The sequence below is a fragment of the Canis lupus genome, chromosome 6, assembly GCF_011100685.1.
Source record: "Canis lupus familiaris isolate Mischka breed German Shepherd chromosome 6, alternate assembly UU_Cfam_GSD_1.0, whole genome shotgun sequence".
Taxonomy (NCBI): Eukaryota; Metazoa; Chordata; class Mammalia; order Carnivora; family Canidae; genus Canis; species Canis lupus.
The window spans coordinates 39,566,160-39,584,496 of NC_049227.1; the positions used below are offsets into that span (position 1 = coordinate 39,566,160).

General features: G+C 68.2%; 5 protein-coding genes across 23 annotated transcripts in view; 3 read left to right on the forward strand and 2 right to left on the reverse strand.

Annotated features, from left to right (window-relative positions):
- The first annotated feature begins 155 nt into the window (after positions 1–155).
- On the forward strand, positions 156–5,336 carry SPSB3 (splA/ryanodine receptor domain and SOCS box containing 3). 4 transcript variants are annotated; one of them, XM_038540799.1, is made up of 7 exons: positions 156–288; positions 1,084–1,221; positions 3,557–3,735; positions 3,814–4,001; positions 4,085–4,187; positions 4,279–4,404; positions 4,602–5,336. In XM_038540799.1, the coding sequence occupies exons 2-7, from the start codon at positions 1,163–1,165 to the stop codon at positions 4,940–4,942; spliced, it is 996 nt and encodes a 331-aa protein (XP_038396727.1). In that variant the 5' UTR covers positions 156–288; positions 1,084–1,162; the 3' UTR covers positions 4,943–5,336. The 4 variants fall into 4 exon arrangements, with proteins under 4 accessions (XP_038396727.1, XP_038396725.1, XP_038396724.1 ...); XM_038540797.1 differs by having other exon boundaries at positions 162–288; positions 3,552–3,735; XM_038540800.1 differs by lacking the exon at positions 156–288 and adding an exon at positions 533–925.
- On the reverse strand, positions 5,191–7,721 carry EME2 (essential meiotic structure-specific endonuclease subunit 2). Its single transcript, XM_038540801.1, is given in 7 exon segments — positions 5,191–5,797; positions 5,799–5,870; positions 5,947–6,136; positions 6,317–6,432; positions 6,588–6,681; positions 6,832–6,923; positions 7,439–7,721. Coding segments are annotated over 7 exon segments (945 nt in total). The 5' UTR covers position 7,721; the 3' UTR covers positions 5,191–5,698.
- Positions 7,722–8,362: 641 nt separating this feature from the next.
- MRPS34 (mitochondrial ribosomal protein S34) lies at positions 8,363–9,373 on the forward strand. The gene is made up of 3 exons (XM_038540819.1): positions 8,363–8,710; positions 8,802–8,844; positions 8,919–9,373. The coding sequence occupies exons 1-3, from the start codon at positions 8,390–8,392 to the stop codon at positions 9,203–9,205; spliced, it is 651 nt and encodes a 216-aa protein (XP_038396747.1). The 5' UTR covers positions 8,363–8,389; the 3' UTR covers positions 9,206–9,373.
- Positions 9,374–9,542: 169 nt separating this feature from the next.
- On the forward strand, positions 9,543–10,492 carry NME3 (NME/NM23 nucleoside diphosphate kinase 3; the record flags this gene model as incomplete). Its single annotated transcript, XM_038538939.1, has 4 exons — positions 9,543–9,621; positions 9,708–9,832; positions 9,929–10,209; positions 10,276–10,492. Coding segments are annotated over 4 exons (702 nt in total), but the record flags the coding sequence as incomplete, so codon positions are not given.
- The window catches only part of MAPK8IP3 (mitogen-activated protein kinase 8 interacting protein 3), a 46,120-nt gene continuing 38,264 nt past the window's right edge, over positions 10,482–18,337 (reverse strand). For 15 of the 16 annotated variants that reach the window (XM_038540815.1, XM_038540806.1, XM_038540809.1 and 12 more), the window contains 19 exons: positions 17,929–18,059; positions 17,545–17,601; positions 17,295–17,465; positions 16,603–16,729; positions 16,387–16,482; positions 16,155–16,310; positions 15,536–15,701; positions 14,638–14,820; positions 14,353–14,542; positions 14,133–14,252; positions 13,976–14,056; positions 13,821–13,888; positions 13,578–13,726; positions 13,005–13,176; positions 12,796–12,909; positions 12,611–12,649; positions 12,272–12,451; positions 12,019–12,165; positions 10,482–11,945 (listed from right to left, as the gene is read on the reverse strand). In XM_038540815.1, the coding sequence (XP_038396743.1) occupies positions 11,824–11,945; positions 12,019–12,165; positions 12,272–12,451; positions 12,611–12,649; positions 12,796–12,909; positions 13,005–13,176; positions 13,578–13,726; positions 13,821–13,888; positions 13,976–14,056; positions 14,133–14,252; positions 14,353–14,542; positions 14,638–14,820; positions 15,536–15,701; positions 16,155–16,310; positions 16,387–16,482; positions 16,603–16,729; positions 17,295–17,465; positions 17,545–17,601; positions 17,929–18,059 (2,469 nt within the window). In that variant the 3' untranslated portion in view covers positions 10,482–11,823. The remainder of the gene's footprint in view (positions 11,946–12,018; positions 12,166–12,271; positions 12,452–12,610; positions 12,650–12,795; positions 12,910–13,004; positions 13,177–13,577; positions 13,727–13,820; positions 13,889–13,975; positions 14,057–14,132; positions 14,253–14,352; positions 14,543–14,637; positions 14,821–15,535; positions 15,702–16,154; positions 16,311–16,386; positions 16,483–16,602; positions 16,730–17,294; positions 17,466–17,544; positions 17,602–17,928; positions 18,060–18,337) is intronic. The other variant, XM_038540810.1, reaches the window with a different exon arrangement.

An 18,337-nucleotide genomic window follows, 5' to 3' on the forward strand; every position in this document is an offset into this window, starting at 1 on the left:
TATCAGGCGCCGCCTAGCCCCGCGCCCAATGGGCAGCCGGGCCCTCGGTCCACGGCGGAGCGCCGACCAATGGGCACGCGCGGCCTGGATTGACGGGCCCAGCCGCCTCTCCGCGGGCCCCAGCAGCGCGGCCCGCCCCCCGCCCGCCGCCGCGCCCGCCCGCGCCCACGAGCGCCGCGGGGCCAATGCAGCGCGGGGGGCGGGCTGCGGGGCGGGGATTGTTTACGTCCCGCTCCGGAGCCGAAAGTAGGTCACGGCAGCCCTGCGGAGCGCGGAGCTAGGCGGCAGGTGAGCGGCTGCCGCCCCGACCTCCCGGCGCCGCCCCCGGCCTGGCGGAACCGCTGGCGGCGGGGGCCTGGCGCGCCTTTGTTCCCGCGGGCGGCGGCGCCGGGGCCGGGGTCCCGACCTCGGGGCGGCCCTGGGTCGCGGGGAGGCGAAGGCGCTCGGGGCAGAGGGCAGGACAGGGCTCGCCCCGCCCCGGGCCGTGGCTTGGCGAAGCGCGGGGGCGCGGGGTGGGCTCAGCAGGACGGGGTGTGTACCTCAGGAACGACGCAAGGCCGGGGGGCTTCGGGACTGGTTAAGGCTTGTTTAAATTCTTACGGTTTGTGTTTCCAAGAAGTCGGCGAGGGAAGTGGGAGGAGCCGGGCGGAGGAGCGTTGTGGCGGCCCTCGGGCCTCGGGCTGGGGGCTCCGACCTGGTCTGGGGGTGGGGCCGGGAGGCCACCGCCCGGGGAGGACAGGCTGGCTGCATGACTAATGTGGGTCTGGCATGAGGAACTCGAATGGTGGAGATGCCTTTTGTCAAAGTGGACGAGAGAGCGAGATGCCCGAGGGACAGGCCGAGCCCAGAGAGGGGCCAAGATACGTGTTCAAGGGTCATGGGCATCTGGACGGTGCTCCACGCGCTCTGCACAGCTTTCGTCAAGGTGCCTGCCCGCGGGGGCAGGGGGCGGTCAGGGAGAGCTTCGGGGCCCTCGCCGAGTGTCCGCCGGGCTTGGGAGAGCCTCCACCTTGGCAGCGGGCTGAGGACGCAGCGCAGGTGCTGCCGTGGGCTTCTCTGCTCACAAGCTGGGTTTCCTTCCAGATCCTGTTCACCATGGCCAGGCGCCCTCGGAGCAGCAGAGCTTGGCATTTTGTCCTGAGTGCTGCCCGCCGAGACGCGGATGCCCGGGCTGTGGCTCTGGCAGGGACCGCGAACTGGGGCTACGACTCTGACGGGCAGGTAGGTCCTAGTGGTGGTGCCTGGCTGCAGGGGAGTAGAGGCGCCAGCGGCGGGAACGAAAGATGCTCCTCAGAGCAGAGGAGGGGCCAGGTGAACCCACGTGGCCTGCAGTGACAGGACCCCAGGACAGACACCACAGTCTTTTCTCGACTCATCTGTTTGTCACATAGCTTGGTCAGTTCAACAGAAGTTTTGTGTTCTGCTTATCCAACCCGTTTCCAAAGGTGGCAGTGGTTCCCTTGCCATGCACGCTCCCAGATGTCGTCCCCGCCTGTACACACGGATACTCCGTGTTCGTGTACATGTGCGTAGAAAGAGAACGTAACGATGTTTAGAGGCCGTGATGCCTGTGCCTTCCACGCACAGCAGCTCGAGTTCTGGGAGGCCCGGAAGCCTTCAGAGGAGCTGCTGGGCGGGCTGTCTGACGCCTCTGAGTGGCTCACTGGACCGACCTCAGCCATGCCGATTGGAGCAGCAGGGCCGGGTGACCACTGGGCCTGTCACTGGGGAGGGCTCTGGATGGCCGCTCGGATCTCTGGGACCAGGACAGGGCTTGGGTTCTGCCCTGAGTCACCTTGGCTGCTTCCTGCAGGGTTGATTCTTGGGTGACCAGGCACAGCCACCCTGTATGTTGTTGCCCTGACGCACCCAGGTGGCCTAGGAGGAAGTGGTTGTCTCTTTTCTTTAGAGTGGGGTGGCTGAGCTTGGGGGAACCGCCAGGGCTTGGAGGAGAGAACTGGAGGCAGTGGCTGACTTAGGGATGTCCTGGGTCCCTTCCTAGAGCCTCCCCAAACTCCTTGCCCCACCGGCAGGAGGCCTAGGCTTGCATTCCTTCCCGCCTCTGGCTCCCACTGACCCCATGACCCAGGTGATCTGTTCTCCTGGCTGTCCCTGCCTTGCCAACTCATTGCTAGAAGATGTGGGCGGTGTTGGGGGGCCCGGGCGTAGCTCTTGACACGTTTGTAGCTTGCCTGTCACCTAAGGGACCTGGAATCCTTGGCTGTGTGGGTAGGCGTGTCACCCCGAGCACGTCTGAAGGCCGAACACCCCCCTCTTCCCTTCTGCTCTGATGCTGCCCTATGGCTGGTGGGCGGCAGCTGCCCCCCGTGGCTTGGGAGCAGGGGCCAACCATATGGGCCTCCAGCGCTCCAGTCTGAGACCCTGGGTCTTGGCCAAGTGGGAAGGGGCTGCTTCTGGGTAGCGGTGAGTGTGCCCTGGCTTTTGAGGAACCTGCATTCCACCCAAGCGCAGTGCTCTGGGCCTTCTTCCCGTCCCGTGTCCATCCTCGGCCAAGGCTTCCTGCTCCCTCAGGGCAGCCTGTGCTCCATGGCCCTGGGTGCAACAGGAGAGAAATGGGAGCATGCTCGTCAGCTCTTGTCCTGGTGGGAGCACGTAGAGCAGCAGGACAGAGGACGGAGCATGGGAGTGAAGGGGGAAGAGCCTCTCCCCCGTGGTCTAGGGACAGAGAGGCTCCACCCCACGGGAGACAGGTGCACACATCAGCTGGGGGGAGGGGGTGGGCCTTGCACCCGAGCGCCAGAGTGTGGAGGTGTGGCCAGCCCTGGCCTGTGGTGCAGATGGCTTTGCGGGGGAGAGGAGCGCCCAGGGGCGGGGAGCGGGGGTGGGCCCTAATCAGGACCCGAGGCTGCCTGCCTGCTGGACAGGGGACCAGATGTGGTCAGGATAGGAACATCTGTGCGCACAGGCAGGCCTCCTGGCTGCTTTCAGGAAGGATCTGGCTCTGGGCCACCATCAGGCCCCCGTGTGTGGCACATGCCGTGAGGATTGGGCCCCCTCCGGCAGAGGACCTCTTATAGCCGAAGCTCCAAGTGTCCACACAGGACCAAGGGGCTCCAGGGCCCCGTGGGGGGGGGGGGGGGTCAGAGCCACCCATGGCATGGATGACGGGAGGGCCACGGTCCAGGACAGGTGCTCGCGCCCTGCCGTGCTGAGGGGCCCCCGCTGGAGCCCGGCCGCTGCCAGGCTGCCCTCCTGGGGTCAACAGCAGACTTGGTCCCGGGCTCCGTGCTTCCGGCTGTCCAGAGAAAGAACTGGCAGGTGGCCCCTCCTGGCTGGCCGTCAGCGGGGCTCCCGTGACCGCATGGCTATGTGGGGATGGGGCGGAGCCCCTGACCCCACTCCCAGGAGGTGTCCAGGGTCCCAGGGTGGCACCGAGGAGGGTGGGGGCTGGCCGTGCGCAGGAGACCCAGGGAAGCTCCGGTCCCGTCCTCAGGGCATCAGTGCGGTTGACCCACAGGTGGCTGACCTCGGGGTGGAGGGCAGAGGGTGGAGGGCACGCCAGGTCGGGACAGCCAGTCCTTCTGTCCTAGCACAGTGACTCTGACTCCGACCCCGAGTCCTCGGCCCTGCCGCCGCCCATCCCCAGCGCCGTGCCTGTGACTGGGGAGTCCTTCTGTGACTGTGACAGCCAGAGCGAGGCCTCCTTGTGCGGCAGCCTGCACGTGGTGCACCGGGGCAAGGACAAGGACTGCCGCTGCGGCGAGGAGGACGAGCGTGAGCACCTGGGGGCCGGGGCTGGGGACCGGGGAGGGGCCTGGCCGAGCTGCCACAGCCTGGCCTTCACTCCTACAGATTTTGACTGGGTATGGGATGACTTGAATAAGTCTTCGGCCACTCTGCTGAGCTGTGACAACCGGAAGGTCAACTTCCACATGGAGTACAGCTGTGGCACCGCGGCCATCAGGGGCACCAAGGAGCTGGGGGAGGGCCAGCACTTCTGGGAGATCAAGATGACCTCGCCGGTCTACGGCACTGACATGGTATGCGGTCGCTGGTGGGGGGGTGGTGGGCAGCACCCCAGGCGCCCAAGACAGCCCCTGCCCACCCTGCTCTTTTTTCCTAGATGGTGGGCATCGGCACATCAGATGTGGACCTGGACAAGTACCACCACACGTTCTGCAGTCTGCTTGGCAGGGATGAGGACAGCTGGGGCCTCTCCTACACAGGTGCGTGGTGCCCCGAGGGCAGGCAGGGCTGGGGGGACCCCCGAGGCAGCCAGGCTCACCCCATCCCACTGCCCCTCCCCCCTCCCCCCAGGGCTTCTCCACCACAAGGGTGACAAGACGAGCTTCTCCTCGAGGTTTGGCCAGGGCTCCATCATTGGCGTGCACCTGGACACCTGGCATGGGACGCTCACCTTCTTTAAGAACAGGAAGTGCATAGGTGAGGGCGGCCATGACCTTGACTGGGGCCTGGAGTGTAGAGCTGGAGCCCCGGGGAGCGTCCCCAGGCTTCCCCAAAAGGCTCACCTCACAGAAACCGGAGGGCGAGGTGGCACGGGCGGGTGGGAGTCACGCGCCTCTGGAGGACATGCCACCTCGCGGGCGGCCCAGGGTCCAGCTGCGCTCCCCACCCCCCAGGCGTGGCGGCCACCAAGCTGCAGAACAAGAAGTTCTACCCGATGGTGTGCTCCACGGCCGCCAAGAGCAGCATGAAGGTGATCCGCTCGTGCGCTAGCATCACGTCCCTACAGTACCTGTGCTGCTACCGCCTGCGCCAGCTGCGGCCCGACTCCGGGGACACGCTGGAGGGGCTGCCCCTGCCGCCTGGCCTCAAGCAGGTGCTGCACCACAAGCTGGGCTGGGTCCTGAGCATGAGCTGTGGCCGCCGCAAGCCCCCCGCGCCCTCCCCCAAGGCCACGGCCACCCCTGGCAGCCCTGAGCCCCGGCACTGCCAGAGGAAGCGCTGCCGACGGACCTAAGTTCTCTTCCAGCGAAAACTGCCTTCCTGGGGCTGAGGGGGTGTGTCCTCCATCCCTCCTTTCGGGCCATGCTCCAGAGGGAGGCCTTGGGCTGAGGTCTGTCTTGGTGCCTGTCCCTCTGCTCCCCAAGGCGAGGACAGGCCCGGGAGCCTGAGTGCATCTGGCTCCCGCCTGCACCGTGTGGAAGCGGCCGCCCCGCTCTCCTGGACCGACTGTGGGCCTGGAAGGCGGCACCCAGGGGGCTGCGGCCCCGCCCATGAGGACACCCCGTTAGAGGCGGCCCTGGAGGTTGCCGCCAGCCTTGAGTTCTTTAACTTGCTTGTGCATGTCATCAGCTGCTGTCCCTCCCGCCCCAGACTGAGATGACTGTAATAAACTTAGATTTTGTGTAACATCTCTGTGGTGGCAGGACCAGAGCAGCCTGGGCCGAGCTCCCAGGTGCCTGTGGCTCTTCTCCTGCCACGTCTGGTTGCATCACAGCACCACCTGGGGCAGAGGTATTTGCTCCCCTTCCTGACCGCCCCAGCTCGGCACCAGCCCTGGGGCCAGTGGTACAGGACCCGGGGCATGGGACACCCTCCTGGTTTGTCCCAGTTATCCAAGAACATTGTGGCCACCCCATGCCCTCCCCAGGTATGGTGCCCTGGTCCCTGGTCCCTGCCCCCAGTGGTTTGCAGCTGTTCCCCCTGATTGGGCAGACCCTGTTCTGTCCTGCTGGGAGGTGAGACGAGGCCCCTTCCTGTCCCTCAGGCACGGTTAGGAGCCCAGATCCAGTAGGAACTCAGGGTCGGTGGAGATCAGGAAGAGGTAGATGCGACGGGAGAGGTCAGGCCCCACCCTCTGCGGGGCCACACACCTCGCCCACCTTCACGGGGAGGTCCGCCAGGAGGGCCAGGCGCTCCTGCTCCGTGCTGCAGGCCATGTATGCCTAGGGCAGGCACAGGGATGAGCAGGGGAGGATCTTGGACACCTGGCTCCACACCTGGAGGGTGCAGGGGACCCACCTGCTGCAGAAGGCAGGGGGAGGGGAAGGCAGCGACGACAGCATTGGCCACGGCTGGGCTGACCCGGTTAAACTGCTTGATCTGCCGCCACCAGACCCCACGCAGGCCTGTGCCATCTCTTGCCACTTGCTCGCCTGCTGCCCAGCGCCCATCCATGCAGAAGGAAAAGGCGCAGGACTCCCGGTACTGCCTGAAGGCAGGAAGAGACTCGGGGAAGTTTCTAGAGGTCTCGTGTCCTTCGAGCATCCCATCCAGCTCAACGAAGCCCCCGGCCCTCTCCGCTCTCAGGGGGACCAGAGAGCTACCGCCCCTGCAGGTGTCCCTGTCCCCCTCCCAGCCACAGCCACCAGTCGGGGCGGGGGTCACGCACTTGAAGGGGTGCTGAGCAAAGGCCTTGGTGAAGGTGCATACGTGCTGACTCAGCTCCTGCCAGGAGGGCACCAGCAGCACGTCCAGGTGTGCCCAGAGCTGCAGGAGTACCAGGGCCTGAGGAGGTGAGCCCACACTGTGGGTCAGATGTCACCCCTGGGGTGAGACCGACCCAGCTGGGACCAACCCCACATGCTGCTCTGGGACAGAAACCGGGGCTGCGGGGCCTTGGAGAGCAGCCCAAGCACCAGGATCAAGGGCAAACACCTCACCTCCTCCACCTTGGGCCAGCTGAGTGCCACTGGGGCACAGGCCACTGCTGGACCCTCTGGCTGCCGCACCTCCCGACTGCTGGGCTGGTGAGACCTGAGCAGAGGTGACCATCCCTGCGGCTCCCACACCTCATTGTTCCCTGAGCCCTCCCAAGGGAGTTAATCGTCACAGCCACCCTCGAGCCCAGAGCTGCCACCACCTTTCCCCCGCCCAGCCTAGTTGGGGCACCAGAGTGACTCATACTGCAGGTAAGCGTCTAGCCCGATGACAGCCAGGTGGAGGCCGGTGGAGCTCTCAGGACAGGCCCAGGGCATGGAGTAGGCCGGGCGGCAAGTCTGCAAACCAGGGTTTAACCCGTCAGCCTGTCTGTGGGGCTGCAGCAGGCAGGGCCACTGGCTACTGGGCCACTGCCAGTTTGCAGACAGAAGCGAGCCCGGGAGTGACAGGGAGCCCAGACAGGCACGGGCTTCCTCCACGACCCAGCTATGTGCCTCCCACAAGGCCGAGGACCTGGGAAAGCCCAGCACCTCCCAATTTCTGCCCACCTGTGCACCCCTGCCCAGTTGGCGTAGCTTAGCCTACAGCAGGTGCGTGGCAGCTGCCGACCCTGGCGCGCTGGGACCTACAGAGGCTGTAACCCAACGCCTGGACTTGGTCTCAGTTCCGGGAGAACCTTCCTAGACCTCTTGCCCTCCAGACACGCCTCAGGCCTCCAGCTGCTCCCAGGCCAAGAACCCTGCCGCTTCCCGGCCCGCCTCTCCCCTTGAGGAGGGAGCCCTGATGGCAAAGCAACCCACCCCCCACCCCCGCCCCCGGTGTGGAGAAGGGGTGCTGCCCCTGCCCCCAGCACCTGGGTCAGCGGCTTGATGCCCTGCAGAAACTCCTTGATGCCCCGTAGAAACTCCTCTGGCTCCAGGAGCAGCAGCACCTCCACCTGGTCTGTGGCCTGCACCTCAAAGACACCCGAGGGGACAGCGGGGGCGCTGCTGCCCACGCTCCACCGCACATGCCCCTGGGCCGCTGGGGCCCCACGAGGCCTGCTGTGCAGCCCAGCGTCCCACCCGCGGTCCGGGGATGGCAGCCCGGGGACTGGCCCTCCTCCCCTTGGCTGGCCGCTCTGCGGGGTGCGCATCTGGCGGGGAGGGCGGGGGGGCACGGGGGCGCGGAGGGCACAGGGAGGCGTGGAGGGCAGGGGGGCACGGGGGGGCACGGAGGGGCGCCAGGGGCGCGGAGGGCACGGGGGACGCGGAGGGCACGGGGGCGCGGGGGGGCGCGGGGCGCACGGGCTAGGACGCTCACCGCGCGCGGACGCGGGTCCGGCTGCGCTCTGCTCCACCTGAGGCTGCGCGCCGGCCGCTGGGCCTCGACGTGGCGCTCGCAGCCCAGGGCGCGCAGGGCCTCCAGCAGGACGCCGGCGTCTCCCAGGAGCGCTGCTCGGGCCGCAGGGACACGGCTGAGCCCCCTGCGCTGCTGCGGCGTCCCCGCCCCCGCCCCCGCCGCCCCCCGCACCTGGGTCCACGCGCACCGCCACGCGCCGCAGGGACTGCTCCGGCCGCGCCGCCGCCCTGCGCTCCTCCCGCGGCCCCGCGGGGCCCTCGGCGTCCGAGTCCGAGATCTCCCAGGTCGGCCGCCGCCCGCCGCCCCCGGCCCGGCGCGAGCGCCCCGCCCCCCCGGCGCCCGCCCGCGCCATAGCCTCCGCCGCCGCCTCCCGCCCGCTTCCGGCCGCGCCCGGACGCCTTAGCGCGGGACACCGGGCGCTTCCGGCGGGCGGCTTCCGGCCGGCGCGGACCCGGCGTCCCCCATGGCTCGCAAGAGAGTGCGGCCGCGGCTCCTCGCCGAGCTGGCCCGGCGCGTGCGGGCCCTGCGGGAGCAGCGGGAGCGGCCGCGGGACTCGCAGCGCTTCGCCCTGGACTACGACACGCTGACGCGGCCGCACTCGGGGCGCCGGCTACCCGCGCGCGCCTGGCCCGACGTGCGCCGCGAGAGCACCCTGCCGCAGCTGCTCCGCCGCCTGCCGCTCTTCGGCCTGGGCCGCCTGGTGACGCGCAAGTCCTGGCTGTGGCGGCACGACGAGCCGTGCTACTGGCGCCTGACGCGCGTGCGGCCCGACTACACGGCGCAGGTGCGTGCGCGCGGGCCCCGGCGCCCCGGCCGCGGGGAGGGAGGGAGGGCGGGAGGGCGCGCCCGCCGACGCCGCTGCGCTTGCCTTGCAGGACCTGGAGCACGGGCGGGCCTGGGGCGTGCTGACCTTCCGAGGTGAGGCCCGGGGCGGGGCCCGGGGGAGGGGGGACCCGCAGCGCCCGTGCGCTCAGCCCCGGCCGTCGTTCCAGGGCGCACTGAGGGCGAGCCCCGGGAGGTCGCGCAGGCCATGTACCACGACTGGCGGCTGGTGCCCAAGCACGAAGAGGCGGCCTTCACCGCGCCCGCGTCCCCGCCGCCCCGGGACGCCCCGCGCCGCGTGCCCTACCCGCCGCTCCTGCGGGCCATGATTCTGGCCGAGCGGCGGAAACGCGGGGACGCGAGCATCGCGGAGCCTATGCTGAGCCTGGAGCGGGCCGAGCAGCCCTGGGACTACCCCGCCAGGCCGCAGGCGAAGAGCAAGGGCACGGCCGTGTAGCGGCCCGCGCGCCGGCCGACGCCCTGGGGTGACCGGAGGGCGCCTCTGCCGGCCGCTGGCTCAGCCCTGGGGGCGCGGCCCGGCGCCCACCCGGACACTGACTCCGGCGGCCGCCGCCGCCTGTGCCCCGAGCTGTGCGTGCAAATAAAGGCGGCGCCTGCGTCCTGGGCTGTGCTTGTTTCGAGTGCGGGACGCGGGAGGCGGGGACGGGGAGCGCCGGGACGGGGAGAGCGGGGACCGGGAGCCGGGGCGGGGAGAGCGGGGACGGGGAGCGCGGGGACCGGCAGCCAGGGACCGGGAGGGGGCGGGGCGGGCCGCCCCCGCCCCGCCCCTTTAAGCGCAGGCCCCGCCCGCTGCCGCAGCCATAGCCATTCTGTGCCAGATGCCGACGGTGCTCGCTCATCTCTTCCCCGCGGGTGAGCGGCGCGGGGCGGGGGACGGGGGGCTGTGGGCGACCGGCCCGACGTGCCCCGACCCCCCCGGTCCCCGCGGCTCCCCGCAGCCGGCGAGCACGAGCGCACCTTCCTGGCCGTGAAGCCCGACGGCGGGCAGCGGCGGCTCGTGGGCGAGATCTTGCGGCGCTATGAGCGCAAGGGCTTCAAGCTGGTGGCGCTGAAGCTGGTGCAGGTGAGGGCGCTGGCGGGGCGGGCAGGAGGGCGGGGACCCCGGCGCGCAAGGCCTGGCCCCACCAGGTCCCCACCCGTCCCTACCCCGGCCCCGCAGGCCTCGGACGAGCTGCTGCGCGAGCACTACGCCGGGCTGCGCGAGCGCCCCTTCTACGGCGGCCTGGTGGACTACATGCGCTCGGGGCCCGTGGTGGCCATGGTGAGTGCCGGCGGGGCGGGGCGGGCCTGGGAGCGGTCCTGGGCGCTGACCCCGCCGGCCCGCGCGGTGTGGCAGGGGCTGGACGTGGTGCGCGCGTCGCGGGCGCTCATCGGCGCCACCGACCCGGCAGACGCGGCGCCCGGCACCATCCGAGGGGACTTCTGCGTGGAGGTTGGCAACTAAGGCCAACCCCATCCCGCCCTGCCGGTCCCAGCGGCCACAGGCCTCACGAGGCTCCCCCGCAGGAACGTGATCCACGGCAGCGACTTGGTGGAGAGCGCCCGGCGCGAGATCGCGCTCTGGTTCCGCGGCGACAAGCTGCTGTGCTGGGAGGACAGCGCGGAGCCCGCGGGCCCCTCCTGTGCGGACGCCCGCGACCTGGGCAGCCTTTCCTTGGACAATAAAGCAGTGAATCCTCCGAGCTCCCGCTGGTCTGGGGCAGGGACGCAGCTACGATATTAAGACGTTTATTACATACAGAGCAGATACGTGGGTTCACTTGCAGGGCCAAAGCCTGAGGAGAATCCCAACCCAGCCCCTTCCCCCAGCTGCACCCACCCAGCTAGCCCCCGAGTCACTTCACGGCCCCGTGGGAACAGACAAGGGACTGGACGGACATCACAGTGGACAGTGGCAGGGTGGTGGGGAGAAGCCTGCAGCTGCACATGGCTGTGGCGGTGGCCGGCTGGGCTCGTGGGGCGGCTGCCCAAGATCTGTGCTTCTCTGGTGGGAGGTGGGTGGGCAGCAGGGCCTGGGCCTGCCCCCATCAGTGCCTCTTGAGCAGGAGCAAGGCCTGCCCTGGGGCAGGTCAAGGAGGTGTGGGTCCAGGCACCCCTCCAAACGGCATCTCAGCCTAGAGCAGAGGCAGCTCCCCCCAGGCCTGCAGGCTGTCTTCAGTTGCCCTCGAGGGAGCAGGCCACACTGTCAGCCCGAGGCACTTCATAGTGTGTCTGGGGAGCCAGGCTCCTTGGCTACTGTGGGAGGCAGGCCCCAGACCACGTGTCCCCCGTTCCCAAGGCTGAGCCTGTGTACTAGGACCGACCCCAGGAGAGGCCAGGGGCCTCCCCTTCTTCCTGAGGCCTGGGCCTGCCCTGGCAGCCTGAGAAATTCCACCCCGGGGATTCTGGGTGGGGGGGTGGGGGGTGGTGTAGGTCTCCGGAGCCTGCTCCTACAGGTGGCTCTTCCACCCAGGGAGAGGTGGGGCCTGCCACGTGGGGTGAGCATCTGTCTCCGTCTTCTCAAGCAGCTGCCAGAGGCAGCCTGGGTACGTGCTTTCATGCCAAGTCCCGGGGTGGCAGGCATCGGGGTGGGGGGAGTCCAGGGAAGGCCAGGGGGTAGGCCGGCTCCTTGGGTCAGGCCCACCCCTTCAGGCAACAGACAAAGGCAAGTGGGCTATGGCGGGGAAGACCTGGGGGGCTGAGCTCCCTGCTCCCTGCCCTGGGGGATCCTCGGAGCAAGAGAGAGAGGGCCCAGGTGGAGCTGGGAGCCCCCAGCAGAGGCTTCTAGGCCCGACCTGCCCGGGATCCTGCCTGGCTCTGGCCCTGAAGTGCCCCTGGGTCAGGAGAATGTGGGGCCAACCAGAAACCACTGGGGAAGGTGTCCCGAGAGGTTCTTCCCCTTGGGGCGAGAGCAGCACCCCGCTCTACCTCCCAGTGCCGCCCGCTCTCGGAGAGGCCCGGCCCTAAGGTGAAAGCTGCAGGTTGAGAGGTTCTACGAGGGGCGGGCGCGGGCTGCCTGTGGGGCGGGGCTGTATGTACACGGGCGGCGGGTAGGCGGGGCAGGAGCCAGGAGCCTCACTCAGGGCTGTAGGACACCTGCCACACGATGATGTGGCTGCGCTCCGCCTTGGACAGCAGGTGCTTCACCTGGTTCACGTCCCCGGTGCTCTCCTCTGTGTCGTCATCCTCTCCGTCCCCTGGACAAACAGCAGCCGCTGTGATGGGACGGCCCTGCCTGGGACCCCGCGACCCTGGGCAGCGCCCACTCACCGATGCGGAAGTCAATGTAGCCCTCCCCGCCGCTCAGCACCAGCACGTTCTTCAGCTGGCCCTCGGCATCGGAGGCAGGGGCGGCGGGCCCCGGGCTCTCGGATGGGCTGTCAAGCACACTGCCATTGAGAGTGGCCAACACGTTCCCTGTCGGCAGAGCACAGGGACCTCAGCGGGCAGCCAGGGCCTGTACGCAGGCTTCTGAAGCGGGGCCATGCCACAGCCCTGCAGATAGTGGGGCCCAGCCCCTCACCTGGCACCGACACGAAGAATTTGACGGCGTCGCGGTGCCCATGGAAGCAGAGCTGGGCCTGGGCCATGGAGCAGTAGGGGATGAAGCTGCTGGCCGATTTGTCACTGCTGTCGTCACCATACACATGGATGACGCCCCCGGGGCGGGCCCCCTCCCCAGAGGTGGGGGATGTCTTGTTGGCTGGAGACAGAGAAGGGCCCCAGGGCCTGAGCACAGGAGACCAGATTTCCAGCAGGCAAGGGCAGAGCGTGGGGGAGCGTCCACCGCCAAGGGGTGAGGCCAGTGGGGGCATCTCGGGCGGCTCCCTCTCAGGGCAGGAGGCAGGGGCTCTGGACTTACCTCGGAGCCCCAGGAGCTGGCCTCGGTGCAGGACCACGGCTGGGGAGGAGAGGAGAGAGTTACAGGACGGCAGCACCCCATCCCCAACGCAGGGCCTGGCAGAGGGTGCCCCCCACCCTGACTCTGCCCTTCAGCCGCGGGCCCCACCACATGTGCAGATGCCGGGGGGGAGGGGGGGCACTCACTCTCGGTCAGCGGGATGGAGATGACCACTCCGTTGCCAGTGCCCACCCAGAGGCGGTTGCCCGCGATGAGCAGGGCCGTGATCCGCACGAAGGAGAAGCCCAGCTTGCCTGTGCCTGGGGTGAGGAGGGGGAGGTGGTCCACAGGGCTGGTGCCACGGGCCCTCCCCACCCTGCCCACCCTGCCCGCCGAGCCCAGCGCAGCCCCTCACCCAGCATCTTGCTGACGTAGGGCTCGATGTCCACATCCTGCAGGTGCTGGTGGGTGTGGGCGTGGTAGAGACGCAGCGTGGAATCCAGGCGGATGGACACCCACACCCCATCCCCGATCCATGCCAGCTGCCGCACCTGGCTCTCCCGCCGCGGGTGGGCATCAAATGACTTCTGGGGGGTCATGGCAGCCCGTGTCAGTGGGGTGGGGGAGGCCCGGGGGGCTCCGAAGCCTCCACAGCAGCTCACTGCAGCCGGCATTCTAGCGCCTGCTTTGCTCCTTAGGGTCCAGGCTCCTGGGAGGAGCTGTAGCCCCCCACACCACCTGCTCAGCCCACAGCCTGGGGGCCACGTGGCTGTTGGCTGAGTTGCTGCACAGTAAAGCAGCAGGTGGAAGCCAGACAGACGCACTCATGGCCCAGCTGCCCTCCACTGGCCTGTGACGCAGTTGCCTCCCGGAGCACGCTTCCTTTGACCCCACAAACCCCCAGTGCCTGTTAGGAGGCATGTTGGGAGAGACCTCTGCCAGCAGGAGCCGCTTCCCCTCCCGTGGCCCTCCAGCAGCCAGCACTTGCCTCAATCTGCATGGTCTTGGGCTGGATAACGTGCACTTTGTTCTTGTAGCCACACCAGACACGGTCACACACGACAGCCATGCAGCGGATGGAGTGGTGTGGGTGGCCCAGGTCCATCAGGTGGTAGTTGCTCAGGTCCCACTGGCTGTCTGCAGAGTCCGCGACACCTCCTCAGGCCTGGCCACCCCACCTCTGCCCACGGAGGGAGTGGCCGCTCACCCACCCGGAGCCCTGGGGCCTCACCTTCGCCTCGGTGGAAGATGGCCAGAGTCCCATCTGCCAGAGCCACCAGCACTCGCCCTTTCACGTGCCTGGAATGGGAGGGCAGTGAGCCAGTGGGCTGAGGCGGGGCTGCCGCAGGCCCCTCCCACTGTCCTGCCCTCAGCTGGGGTCCCTACACCAGGCTCAGCACGGAGTCCTTCAGCTTGATGGAGTGCAGACACTTCTTCCAGTTGGCCACGGCTGAGTGCACATAGAGCCTGTGGGAGGAGGCCGTGGTGGGCGGGGGGCTTGTTCAGGAGACGCTCCCCAGCCCCTGGCCCAGGGCCCACCTACCAGCCGTTCTGGGCTCCCAGCCACATCGTGGGGGCAGCACTGGTGCTGGCCCCCGCAGGGTCTGCGCTGGGCTCTGGCTCGGGTTGCACACCACTGGTGTCGGCCTCTGACCCGTTCTCACTGCAGGAAGGACGGCGGCTCCAGAGTGGCCCAGGGGGACTCGTCCCCACCCACCTCTGCCAGTCCCCCTCCCATCCGTCCCCCCATCCCGAGAGCCCACCTGCCAGGCTGCGCACTGGGGGCTGGGGCGGGGGCCAGGTCGGTGAAGACGTGCTCTGTGAGGGGCCCAGGCCGCACCGCAGCTGCCTCCACCTCACTGGGCCCAGAGTCTGGCACCTCTGTGGCCTCTGTGGCCTCCTCCGTGGACTGAGATGGGTTGACCTTCCCGTTGGCGACAGTAGCCACCTCCCCTGCAGAAGGGAAGGGTGAGCTTGGCTGGGTAGTGGGGAGGAACGAGAGGTTTAGGGAAGGCGGCTGGCTGCCCAGGCGCAGGCCCAGGACTCACCCTGGCCCTTGTCCAGCACTGGGGTGTCCCCTCGGGAGGAGCAGTTGCTGCGTGGCACATTGCAGCGAGTGGCACAGCCCACCAGGGTGATGCCCGCCAGCACGCCGTCGGCACTGGAGTCCTCAGGGTTCACATCGCTGTCCAGGAAGATCTCCCCCGGAGGGTAGTCACTGTCACTGGCCGCTGGGGGGACAGGCACAGCCCTGTCACCCCACACTGCGCAGCCCCTACTGGGGCTCACTGCCCGATGCAGGTGCCGTGGGAGGCCAGGGGACCGCCTGCCAATGCAGAGGCTTCTGCTCTCGCAGTGGGCCCCAGGCTCTCAGGCCAGAGTGGCCCCAGCACACGTGGGTACCTGCTCACAACCACCGCCCGCAGGCCTGGAAAGCCACCAGCAAGAGGCATGGAGTAGTGAGACTCTGGGCTCTGGGAGCAGACAACTGTGATCATGTGACAAAACCTTAAGAACTCTGAGGAGCTTGGGGCCATTGTCCTGCCCACCGCCTGGCCACCCCTAGACGCTAGCACAGGGCTTGCTGCTGAGAGGCAAAGCCAAGCCTCCACTGGCCCAGCTCCCCCTGCTGCAGTGGGGCAGTGGGAACTGGGCCCACCAGCAGGTCCATGGTCAGTGCCGCATTTCAGTCTGTCCCGAGGCCCAACCCATCTCCTTCTGGTTAGGCGAGCATCACCTTGGGGTCTTCTCCTGGTTGTTCATAAGACTAAGGGGCGAGACCACCTGTGTGCTCTCCCTGGACGCCCCCAGGGGCTCCTGTGTCTAGAGAGGGACCCAAGCAAGGCTGGTGCGGCTCAGTGGGCCTCCTGACGCACCCACCGTCTGCAGTGGTGCAGAGCCCCATGCTGTTGGTGCGGGTTCCCCGTAGGTGGGGCTGGCCCTCACCTGGGATGCTGGAGATGCACAGGACATGGGCGTTGCAGACGGTGAACTGGTCCACCACGGTGCCTGGCTGGTTGGCGTCAATGATGACCACTTTGCTGGTGGTCAGGGTGCTGGTGAGGATCCACACGCGGCTGGAGGTGGCGTCTGGCTCAGGGAGCTCTTTGGCCTGTGTCAGGGCACAGGAGGGCAGGACTGGCACCGAGCACGGACCACTGGCACAGCCACACGGGTTGTGGGGCCCACCCCTGCAGGGCTCTCTGAGGGGGCCGCCTGCCCTCGGCCTCAAGGGATGCGGCGCTGCTCCCGCGGAGCAGGGCAGCTTGCACCGGGACTGGACTTCCTGGCCGCACCACCGCCTCACCCCCACTGAGAACGGAGCTCTGGTACCTGGCTGCCTGCCTCCCAAGTCAGTGGGGGGCACAGCCCCTCCCACTGCTCCTGCCCACAGCTTGCAGGGAGGGAGACGCCTCAGGGGCCTGACCTCTCCAGCTCTACCGCCTGGCCGGGGGAAGGGACCTCAGATGAGCCCACGCCTGTGGCCCTGTCCTCAGCTGTCCTGTTTCTGTCACACCAGTGCTGGGCACAGTCATCCAGACCCTGGCCTGCCTTCCGCTCTGACCTTCTTCTCGGGGGACGTGTGATTGCTCTTGCTCTCTCCTTCCACTTCCCGGTCGCAGGTCAGAGGGTCACGGCCCGGCACCGGCTTGACTCCGTTCCCAGAGTCCTCCTCACTGGGTTTCCAGCCACTCAGGTTGACGCCGGCAGCACACCACAGCTGGGAGACCGGCCACGGGGTCAGTGAGCGTGCTCCCCTGCGTGGCCCACCCTCTCGGCAGGCCAACGGCGCTCACCTTCATGGTTGGGTCTTTCTCCACAAGAGGGCGGCAGTACACGGGGACGGGCACGTTCTTCATCCGCGTGTCCTCCTGGCCTCCGTTCGGACTCAGCTGCAATCACAAGGCAGAGGCCGCGTGGGCGCGAGGCCCGGGGCTGGGGGCTCCCCTTAGCTGTCCCACCGGCCCCAGCACCCGCCCCACTCCGCCTGTACCCTGTGCCCCCTGCAGCACCTGCTTGTACTTGGCCGGCAGGCTCCAGCCGCAGGCCTGCAGCCGCCCGTCGTCATTGCGCACGTGCTCGCGCACCTGGCGGTACTGCTCACGCTTCTGCTCCCGGCGGGCGGAGGACGTGCAGTCACTGGGCAGGAGGCAGGCAGGTCACTTACCGCTGGGTCCCGCGGGCCGCCCTGCCCGGAGCTTGCCCGCCCCATCCAGCTCCCGCCCTGCCGCACAGCCACTGAGGCTGGCTGTCAGGACCGTACAGTGCAGCTGCCCTCCCTCTGGACCCGTCCTGGAGAACGTCCCGTCTTCTGACATGGGACACACAATCCCCCACTTCTGCCCTGGAGCCAAAATCTTGGTACCAAAACTTAAGGAAAACACAAAATTCCAAACGGTATTCTCAGGAAGAAGCCCAGCCCTGCTGGTAACCTCCTGTCGGCTCCAAGCATCCCCGGGGAGCGCGGGTGTGCTGGGCAGCCTGGGCGCGGCCCGACCCGAAGGTGGCTGCGGTGACGTCCCCAAGGGCAGGGGCTGGGGGCTGCCGCCAGCATACCCAGTCACGTTCAGGGGCGCAGGGCGAGGGCGCAGAGGTCGGCCTCCATGCCTGAGCCTGGAGGGGGGACCCTGGCACACACAGCCTCCCCCCAGACCCCCCATGTGCAGGCCAGCAGGAGAAGCGGGGGAGACGACGGGACACTCACTCATCGGGGAAGAACTCCAGAGGTCGGCTGCCAGCCGAGATCTGGCACATCGCGTGGCTGCGGCGCTGGCTGAAGCCGGCTGTGGTGGGCGACTTGTAATGGATGTTCACTGACGGGTAGGACCGCTTGGCCGGAGGGGGGCTGGAGGAGGAGCTGAAGAGGCGGCTGAAGCTGCCAGTGGAGGCATGGGGAGTGAGGGGCGGCCAAGGGGCAGCCTTCCCTGCCCCCCACCCTGGCACCCCCGACTCACAACTGCCAGATGGTGGACTTCTTCTTCTCCTGGACAGACGGATGTTCTCGGGATGCTCTAGGGGAGGGGCAGGGGAGGAGCCAAGCTCAGCCCCCCCCTCCCGCCCAGGCTGACCTGCTCCTAGACCACACCCACCCACGCTGTGACCCTGTGCCACCCTTGCAGGGGCCCCTCCTGCCTCCCCTGCCTGGGACCTTCTCAGGGTGCTGGGTGGGTCCACCACCACTTCCGGAGGGGCCCCAGCACAGGGCCCCGACAGGCTCCCACCAGGTCCCCCTTCCAGTCCTCCTGCGGGAGAGGGAGGTGGGGTGGGGATCCGCCTTCATCCCATTGTCAGGGCATCCTACAGTGAGCACAGGTCCAAGAGGAGACCCGGGGGCCCACCTAATCATCTCAGTCCACCGCACGGCCTCCTGGAGCTCCATCAACCTCTCCTTGTACTGGTTGCGCTCCATGAGCACACGGGCCATCTCCACCCGTGTGAAGCGGCGGCGCTGTGCCATGGGGATCTTGTCCTGCAGGGGAGGGCACTGCTGTTCAGCCAGCGGGGGGGCCACCAGCAGGTCAGTCCGGAGTGGGCCAGTCCCCGCATGGATACGCCTCCCCGTCCAGGCAAACGCGGTGGGAAGGTGAGGGCAGGGGACCAGACATAGTGGGGGTCTACCCACCCCAAGAAGGGTCACCTTCCAGAGGGTCACATGATATGCTCAAGGGGTACAACACAGCAACTTTTCTTACAAGCCCCTGGACACCAGGGCAACCCCAAATGCCATCAGTGAGCATTAACAGGTGA